The sequence below is a fragment of the Grus americana genome, chromosome 9 (assembly GCF_028858705.1).
Source record: "Grus americana isolate bGruAme1 chromosome 9, bGruAme1.mat, whole genome shotgun sequence".
Taxonomy (NCBI): domain Eukaryota; kingdom Metazoa; phylum Chordata; class Aves; order Gruiformes; family Gruidae; genus Grus; species Grus americana.
Window position 1 is genome coordinate 14,592,589 of NC_072860.1, and position 9,199 is coordinate 14,601,787.

Sequence of the window (9,199 nt, forward strand, 5' to 3'; positions counted from 1 at the left end):
CCGTGCCCAGCGTGTGCCAGTGCTGCCTCAGCCGGTGCACCGCCGGCATGTGCCCCACACGCAGGGCAGCCTCACCTGCCGACCCCCGGGCGTGCTGTGCAGCTCCTGCCACCTCACCCCATCTGTGCTCCGCACCCACTCCTGCCTCCCCGTGTGCCCACGCTGCCCATCCGCCCCATCCGCACCCGCACGCGCCTCGCAGGCAGCGCTGCTGCGTCCTCCAACCCTGCAGCGCTTCAGCCTCCACGTGCTGTGCACGCACCCCGTACGCCTGCCTTGCAGCTGCCTCAGCACCCAGAAATGTGGGGGAGGCTTCATTCTTGCATGAAGCGTTCAGAGTGTGTCTGGTGCCCCCCCGCTTTGCCCTGGTTTCCCCCCAGCTCTCCTCCTTCCTGTCCTCCCACCCCTGCTCCAGCTTCCTGCCCTTTGATGTGCCTCCCCTCCTCTGCTCCAGGGTATGAACTGCTTACCAGGTGGAGATGACTTCTCCCCACCCCACAATTAGGTGCAATTATAAGGTTATGCTTTTCCCCAAACCCTTGCTCTGGTGTGCACTGAAGGTGGACGGGCTCACGAGCAAAGTCCTGCTCTGGGCTAATGACAGGCAGGACATGGAGCAGGGCCCTGGTCCGTGTGGGCGAGTGGTACCGGTGGGTGCTGGGAGTGGGATGACAGGAGGGTCCTGTTGTTGCTGGGGATGGGGTAGCTGGTGAACACGTCCTGGGCTGGTGGCCCCAAGCAGGGACTCGGCTGCAGGAGCCTGAGCCCGCTCCCTTCCAACACGGGAGCAGCAGATACCTGGCTGCTTCCCGCTGTGGCCAGGCAGAGCCCAGAAATGTGCCCCTGGGGAAGGCACAGTCAGCACTCGCGTGGAGACAGGTCCCAGCAGCTGGCAGTGAGCTGGGCCGTCAGCTCTCATCATCGGTGTTCAAGGCGTGCAGTGCCTCAGCACCCATGGGATGCTCCTTGGCTGGCAGCAGCCAGCAGAGGAGCGAGGTTCCGCACATGGCAGCCCCTGGGCTTCTGAAGGTGCTGCCTTCGGCTGGAGGTGGGACCCCGGTGTCACCTACCAAGACACAGGTTTGTTTCCTCTGCCGTTGGTGCTGGCTGCAAGCACAAGCTTCTCCTGCTGCAGCAGAGCAAAAGGCTTCATCACAACCGCTCCATCCAAGGGCAAAATGCTGCTGCCACAGGCAGGGAGTCCTCACTCCACCCCACGGAAGAGTGCTCCATATGCAGATGTGGATACGCACACCGACACACCTCCACGTGCTTGTCCTCATGCACACAGGGCAAATGCTCTGCTGTGGGCAAGGCTGGCCGTTCTGCAGTGCTCTCCCCCCAGTTGCTCTGCAGGATGCAGGCAGCCAAGCTCAGGAGGAAAAACAGCTCACTGGCTTGCTGTGTGCGTGGGATCTCACCTCCGCAGTGCACTATGGCATGGCGGCACTTGTACCGTTCAGGTTAGGGCGCCTGTCCAGGGTTTTTCTGATTTCTAACCTGCTTGTATCACCAAAGGTGCAGATGAATGTGGGGCTTGCAGAGGGTCTGCAGGACACTTCTGACTTTGACATGTGCAGCCAGAGCAACCCCATCAGGGACACGCACACAGTGGCTGCCAAACTGCTGGGGGAGCTGGGTGCAGGCAGGGACAACCCCTGCGTGCTCCCCTGCCCCATGCCAAGTGCTGTCAGCAGGGCCATGGAGCGGGTGCTTCCCCTGAACTCTTCACCCCCATCCGTCACGGCTGGGTCTGTGTTGGATGAGCCGTACCCAGCCACGATGGCCATCGAGGTCCTGGGAGCACCTCGGCTGCACGGCCCCAGTAAGGGACAGGACCGAGCCGTTTGTGGCTCCTGGGGTGGCATTTGGGCAGCCAGGGACTGAAGAGCATGTGTGTGCATGTGTGAGTAAGGCACGCGGTGTAGCGTGTAAAAACACACCTAGAGAGAAAGTCTCAACAGAGATTAAAAGCAAATGTAATTAAACACAGAGAGAATCCTGTCTGTTACTCAACTCTCCTTGCATAACTCTTGGGACCGGCTGTCTTCACAGATGGCTGCTCTGCTGTCAAAGCCATTTGCTGGGCACCTGTTGGAAAAACTGCTGGGTCAGCACAGAACTAATTGTACAGGCATCTTTCCTTCTAATGAGATTTAAAAGTCTAGAAGAAAAACTGCTGTGAGGTCTTGGAGCTCCCCTGATGAGCCTGCGGTGCCTCCCACTGCTTAATCCTCCCCATGCACTTCTGTGAGTGACTGTGATGGGGACAAGCACGTTGCAGTGGCCTGGAGGGTCCCCAGGGCTCCGGTGGCCCCTGGGACGGGCTGCGCGTGGGGAGAGGAGGTCGCACGTCCCCCCTGGGAGCACAGCGATGGTTGCTGCTGAGCCAGAGGGAGCAGGACAGGAGCCACTGCAGTCCCCAGCCGCTCTCAAAGGCTGCAGCACTTCTCCCCTTTCCCTGCTGTTTGCACCCAGGTCCGAGGCTCTCGTGGGCGGCTGGACCACAGAGAGCTCCACAACTGCGGAGCGATACCCGGACACGTGGGGTGCCTTTGTTTGCCTGGGTGAGCAGCCAAGTTCCAGCCCATCTCCAGCTTCGTACCAGCTGCAGACCTGAGGCAGCTGACTGGCCTGCCAAAAAAACAAAACATGTCGAGGATCAGGGAGTGGCTTGTGCTAGCACTGAATAATGATGATCCCAGCATGCTTATAAAACAACGAGGCGGAGAGCTCACCACAGAGCTGTTCCTTGCAGCCCTGGTCCTCTGCAGAGCATCACTCCGCCTCGTCAGCCAAGGTACGTTTCTGAATTAAAAGATTCAACATCAAAGCTGTGTTTGTGTACGCAATGGGGCCCGTGCTCTGTGGCTGGAGGCAGACAGGGCTTTTCTTTTAAACTTGGGGAAAGTTTCTGGCCAGGGAAGCAGAATAGTCCCATGCTGCGGGGTCTGTAGGTGCCGATCAGCCCCAAGCAGACCCCGAAGCATGTGGGCAGCATCCTGGCTCCAGGGGCTACTTGGGGGTGAGCAGCATAGCTCCTGCCTCTGCTCTGCAGGAAAAGGTGTCCTTTCCCTCCTCGCAGCCTGCTTTTGGGAGTCGGTTCATGTTTTATTTGGTGCTGATTGGAGCCTCGGCCAACTTCCCCACCCTGCAGTGCTGTGTACATCCTGGCACACGAAGATCCCCCCAGAGGCAGCGGCACCGTCCCTCCCATTGCCGTGCAGGGCCAGGCAGCCCTGGCACAGACGGCGATGTTCCTTTGCCGTGCAGGCTCCACACGTGTGCACTGCTCGCTTCCACATCCCAGGGGCCCGGCTCTGCCCCAGCTCTGGAGCATGTGCTTTGTGCTCCACATTTCACAGCAAACGTCTCTGCATTTTCCCTTGCCTCAGTTTTGGACAGATGATGATGCTCCTGCATGTCCTCGGGTGTTTATCACCCCTGCATCTCGCTGGGTGTCAGGTGCGGGTGCTGGGTGCAAGCGCTCTCACCAGGCACTGCCTTGCTTCCTGCAGAGAGGCTGGGCACAGCCTGAGCACAGGCAGGGCTTGAGGCCGTTTGGGCCGGGGACTTATCTGGCACAGTGCCTTTGTGCTCTTCTCATGATCCTCTTCTCCTCGCTGTGCCCCCGAGGTGCCCTGCTGCAGACATCCTGTCTTTCTTGCTGTATTTCACAGAGTTCTGCTCCAGGGAGGCCCCGGCTCAGCTATTTTCCTTTTTCCCGCCTGCATCCCGGCACAGCCATGCTGAGCACGGCGGTGCGGCTCTCGGTCCTGCTCGGCCTCCTTGGCCTTGGGAAAGGCCAGATGTTTCACATGGGACCGTGCCCAGATCCACCGGTCCAAGAAGACTTCAATATCAACAAGGTGTGAAGAGCTTTCTAAAAATCTCACGGCGGGTAGCAAGTTAGGCTAAGGGGGCATGGGAGCAACGGCAAACTGCCTGGGTGCGGGGCGGGGGGTTGGCAGGTCCGATCTCGACGCCTTGTGCCAGAGGTGCCAGCGTGGGTCTGCAGCCCCACTGACTCCCCGCAGCCTCCCACGCCACAGAGGTGGATGCTCGAACAAACCGTGCCACCAAGTGAGCCGGGCTGCTCTGCCCCAGCACTCCTGTGCTAAAAGCATCTCTCTGGACTTTCTTTTATCAGTATTTGGGGAAATGGTATGAGATAGAGAAGCTGCCCTCAAGTTTTGAGAAAGGAAGGTGCATCCAGGCAAATTACTCGCTGAAGGAGAATGGGAAGTTCAAGGTGATCAACAAGGAGCTGCTGTAAGTATTTGCGTTCGGGCTGTGTCCTCACCACAGCTGTGGCACTCCTGTCACCTCTCTTGCTGTCCTGGGTGGTCATTTTTCCCCAAATTTCCTATTCCTGGGTCTGGGGGTGCTGGGGGAGGCACCCTGTGATTGCAATAACTCTGCTGGGATAACGGGCTTTGCTGCGGTTACAGCAGAGACGTGGGTCTCTGGTCTCTGTCTGTGCTTCCCTGGGGCTCGAGCAGAGGTCTCTGTCTCATTGTCCCAGGTGAGTAGTGAGAAAATAGATCAAATGCACGCGGTGACTCCAGTGTGAAATAGCCTGGGTCTCCCCCGACTGGTTTGTGATCCCCAGTGATGGCTGAGAAGCTGGATGCCCCGGGTCCTGTCCTGGGGGGTACGGGGCTGGTTACGGGACGGCAGCCATCACTGTGTGCCCCTGCGTGCTGAGAGGTGCCTGTGCCTTGTGCTCCTCTGCTCCGGAGTAAAGGGACTCGATGAAAAGGGGCAGGGAAGGTGAAGCACATGGATCATTTTTACTTAGGCAAATATTTGTCAGCCTTTTTCTGGAGCATTCACCTTGCACTGGTAGTAACTGCTGTGTAAGGGGATCGGCGATTGCTGCCCATTTAAATCAGTGAGCAAAGTGAATGCACGGATTGTTCTCTTTATTATACTTGATAGCTTGCAATTATCCCGAGCTCTCCTGGATTTTTGCATGGACTGATGCAGATATTAATTTATCTGTTTCCATCACCAGCCCCAGCTGCCATGGGGTGCTGCTGAATGAATGAGAGGGAGCGAGCAGTGAATGCAGCGCTGTCCCGTGCTCCTGGCATGGCATGGGGACTTTGTTCTGGCTCACAATAACAACAACACAGCAACACATCCCTTGTGTCCGGCAGAGCAGCGTCCACGCCGCTTGCTGACCCCGCAGCACTGTCTCCGCAGCTCCACTGCTAGGGCAGCGCCTGGCAAACAGCTGACCATTTATTTGTGCCTGCAGCTCAGTCAGGAAATGTTTTGGGTTGGGTGTGCGCTGTGCACGGCTCAGCATCAGCCCCTCGACTGCTGCTGCTGGCAGCATTGGCTTCTGCCTCCTTGGGTGTTCCTGTTTCACAGGGGAGCGTGAAACTTTCCTGCCCCACAGGCAGCGTCCAGGTCTTGAGGCATCCCGGGAAAAATGTAATTACAAGATGGGCAGCCCGAGTCGCAGGGCTTGCTGCCAGCAGTGAAACAAACCCTGGCTCACCAAGCAGGGACAGGTAATTTCTGTGCGGAGGAACGCACCGTGACCTGGAAAAAACACAGGTGATTAAACAGACGTGACCACAAGCCTTCCACAACTAGCAGGAGTTGAGCTGCTCCCTGGCACATCCGAGATCAGTGCTGGGATCATCCCGTCCTGTGCGGATGGGTCTTCCTCTCCCTCTGTCACGGTCCCCATGGCACTGGAGTGCACCCCGCTGGCAGGGGCACTGGGGAAGAGGCACCCTGGGCTGCTGGGGTGGTTTAACCGGGGACATTTGCCCTGCTGTGCCTGGCCCAGGACCTGGTGTGCCCTGGGCGCTGCTGAAACCGTCCCCAGGGACGACCTGTCCCTCCGGGGATGCTGTGGTTAGCTGGTACGTGTTTCGGCCACCTCTTGGCAGGGGGATGCATCAGGAGGGATGATTTAGCGGAAACAAAAAAAAGAAGTGATTTCAAACTCACCTGATTTTATTTTTCCTCTTAGTTCCAATGGCAAAGTCAACGAAGTTGAAGGAGAAATCATGCACATGGATGTAAAGGAGCCGGCCAAGCTGGGTGTCCGCTTTAACTGGTGTAAGTGCGTGGGTGGGAGGCTCCAGCCCCCGCTGGCTCCCCAGCGCCCGCCGGCCTCAGCAGCACTGAGCAGGCACCGCTGCCGTGTCATCAGGGGTGCAAAGCTAGCAAAGCAAGAGGCGAACCTGCCCTGGTAACTTCAGCGCAGCATGACGGGGCCATTGCGAAGGGTTAGGACAGATGTTGTGACCAGCAGGCAGTGGTTTGGTGACATTTATACATTGGTTACAGCAACAGCCCCCGCAGTGGTAGAGCGCTGCCCACCAGCTGGTCTCAAAGCAAGAAGGATCAGCAGCACTACAGTCAGATGGGGACAGGGAGGGTGGGAGGTGGGGGACGCAGCCCCACAGGGCCAGGACTAGGCTGGTTTTTCTGAACACATGGCTCCAGTGCTGCAGGGCAGTCCAGAGTTGGTTCTTCATGGCGCTCACAGTGCGGTTCTTTCTCCTAGTCATGCCTTCTGCCCCTTACTGGGTCATCTCCACCGACTATGAAAACTACTCGCTGGTTTACTCCTGCACTAACATCCTCTGGCTCTTCCACATTGACTACGCCTGGATTCTATCAAGAGCTCCCGATATGCACCCAGAAACCGTGGAGCACCTGAAGAGCGTCCTCCAGTCCTACAAGATTGACACCGAGAAAATGATGCCCACGGATCAACTTAACTGCCCTTCCGAGATGTAACTCCCGGCACGCAGTGACGCAGCGCCAGACCAGCCAGGAACTTTGTTGCTTGCTTTATTATCCATTAGAATTTCTCTATGTAACAGAGATATGTAATAAGCCTTTCGCTAACGGTAGTTTGCCAGCCCTGCGTTACTCTTTGCTGTTGTTCCCTCTGTCGCTCTCCCCCCTTTTTCGTCTCGCTCTGACTTTTGCAGAGTAACTGATTCAAAGCTGACGGGTGAAGAAAAGAAACCCTGAAGTGCAGACGTGAAGCTCTGCCGTTGCTGAGAGTCCTCCAGTATGTGGATGCAAAAGGGTATGAGATGTGATGTGAAAGTATTAGTGGAAAAACCTTTCGTCATGGTTCGTTTCCCATTTTTGTTTTGATGCTCCTAGGAGTGTATGATGTCAGAGCTCCATCGCAGGCACTGCCTTCCCAGCAGCAACACCCAGACACCGGGGGGGGGGGGCAGTCCTGCAGCCTGGGAACTGAGACTGGGGGTCTTTCATGTTTTCTGGTGCAGGCTGTAGGTGTACGTTGCTGCCAAATCAGCAGGCCTTCTTGCTAGAAATCAGACCTGGCCCTTTGTATTTAAAGTCTGAGAAGTCTAAAAATGTCCAGAAATTCAGCATCGCCCCATCCCCAGCGTCTGTACGTGACCCCGCACTCCCAAGGGGTCAGCTCTGAGAGTACCCGTAAGCAGACAGAGACGGGGCTGCTCCCTTGTCCTCTCTTCCCGAGGCTTTTCCCTAAACAAACACCGAGAGACGGCAGGCTTCTGCCTGACACGCTGCTCACCGCTTTTGTACGTGCCGAGTGCCCGCTGGCACTGCATCTGCCCCGGCAGGTGCTCACCAGGCACCACGACAACTCTGCTTGCATAGCATTAATGCAACTCATTAAAAGTGAAATCAAAATATCCGATTCAGGCTTTTGTACCTTCCTAGCTGCATAACCTTTCTGAGCAGGCCGGGGGGCTCGTTGTGCTGGGTCTGCCTCTCTGAGGCCAGGGCACTTGCGAGAGCGGGGATGCAATGCAACAAGAGCAACCACGTCTGAAGTGAAATGGTTTGCTCCAGGAGCCTGCAGGTCTTTCCAGCTCTCTGGGGTCGGATGTGTGGGTTTCCTCCATTGTCTGAGCCACGACAGCAAACCCGTGTCACGGCTTTGGCTGGCAGTGACACTCGTCTCCAGCAGTGACCTCCCATCTCCTGCTGCTTTTATTGACGTGAAGAAACAACGATGTGGATGTAAATACTGTAAATCTGCAGGAAACGTTCTATGCTCACTGTGGTGGGACCCTGATCGGCGTGCGTGTGCAGCGAAGCCCTTTCTTGGGCTACAGGAACTTGGCAGGGAGCCAACATTTCACTGCCCTGTTGAGGCGGAGATGGGAGGGAGGCCAGCAGGGATCAGGAACATCTGCCATGTTGAAGCCATCATCCCTTTAAACTTTTAAATCCTAACGCCACAGTTCCTGTGACACAAAACCAAACACTCCGCCCGCATCCTCAGGCTGTAAGGATGACGGAGGGACACGCCAGGATGCTGACAGCTGCGCGGTGGCTCCCAGGCGTGCTAGATTTCTGGGGTAGATCATTTCATCCCTGCTGCATCCGATTCCCGTTTTCTTCCTCATACGGGTGGTGATGCTGTAACCCACAGCCCACGGCGGGGTGGCTGTGCAGGCACCGAGCCCCCAGGGTGGGAACCTGCGGCCCCCACGGGGGGGGCACCCACCACCCCTGCCCAGGAACCGGGATCTGCAGGTCCCGCTGCGAAATGGGAGCGTTTTGCTCAATGGCAGAAAGCTGTGATGTCACACCCCTCCGGACACCACGCCGCCTCGCTTCTTGCGTCACGGAGACCTACGAGGAGCCCAGGTTGTGCTGCCCACCTGCAGCGCCAGGGCACCGCACGGCGGCCACAGCATCTCCACGTCGCGGCACAGGGGGACTTTGGGGACGCCTCGCGGGGGGCTGCCTGGGGCAGCAGCGGCCTTTCCTGCGAGAAACCACGTGCACAAACCACGCGCACCACCTGCGCACGCCCGTCTCCGCGTGCCACCAACGGCCTCCAGTAGGGCAGCACGTGTGCAGCACGCCACGCACGTGCAAGAGCGCCACACTCTGTACGGTATGCGCAGGCGCCCCAAGGGCGTGCACGAAGCGCCCCGTGCGCGGGTACGAGTCCTGTGCACACGCAAGAATCCGTGTGTGACGTGCCCGCTGCGGGTGCAAGATCCCCCCCCGCGCGTGCGAGCGCCTGACGCGTGCGGGAGCCCCGCGCGCGAGCAGCACGCGCGGCCCAGAGCCCCAGGGGCAGGCACGGTTCCCACACGCGCGCACGGCACCCCACGGCGGGCGCGCAGGCGCACAGCGGCCAATGACTTGGCGGTCCGCCGGCCGCCAGGGGGCGCGGTCCCGGCGGGCCGAGGGCGGCGGCGTG

General features: G+C 58.3%; 1 protein-coding gene across 1 annotated transcript; it reads left to right on the forward strand.

Annotated features, from left to right (window-relative positions):
• Positions 1-2,654: 2,654 nt before the first annotated feature.
• On the forward strand, positions 2,655-7,670 carry APOD (apolipoprotein D). Its single transcript, XM_054835387.1, has 5 exons — positions 2,655-2,800; positions 3,681-3,869; positions 4,151-4,272; positions 5,993-6,081; positions 6,533-7,670. Exons 2-5 carry the CDS (start codon positions 3,747-3,749, stop codon positions 6,766-6,768), a joined length of 570 nt encoding a protein of 189 aa, XP_054691362.1. The 5' UTR covers positions 2,655-2,800; positions 3,681-3,746; the 3' UTR covers positions 6,769-7,670.
• The last annotated feature ends 1,529 nt before the right edge of the window (positions 7,671-9,199 follow it).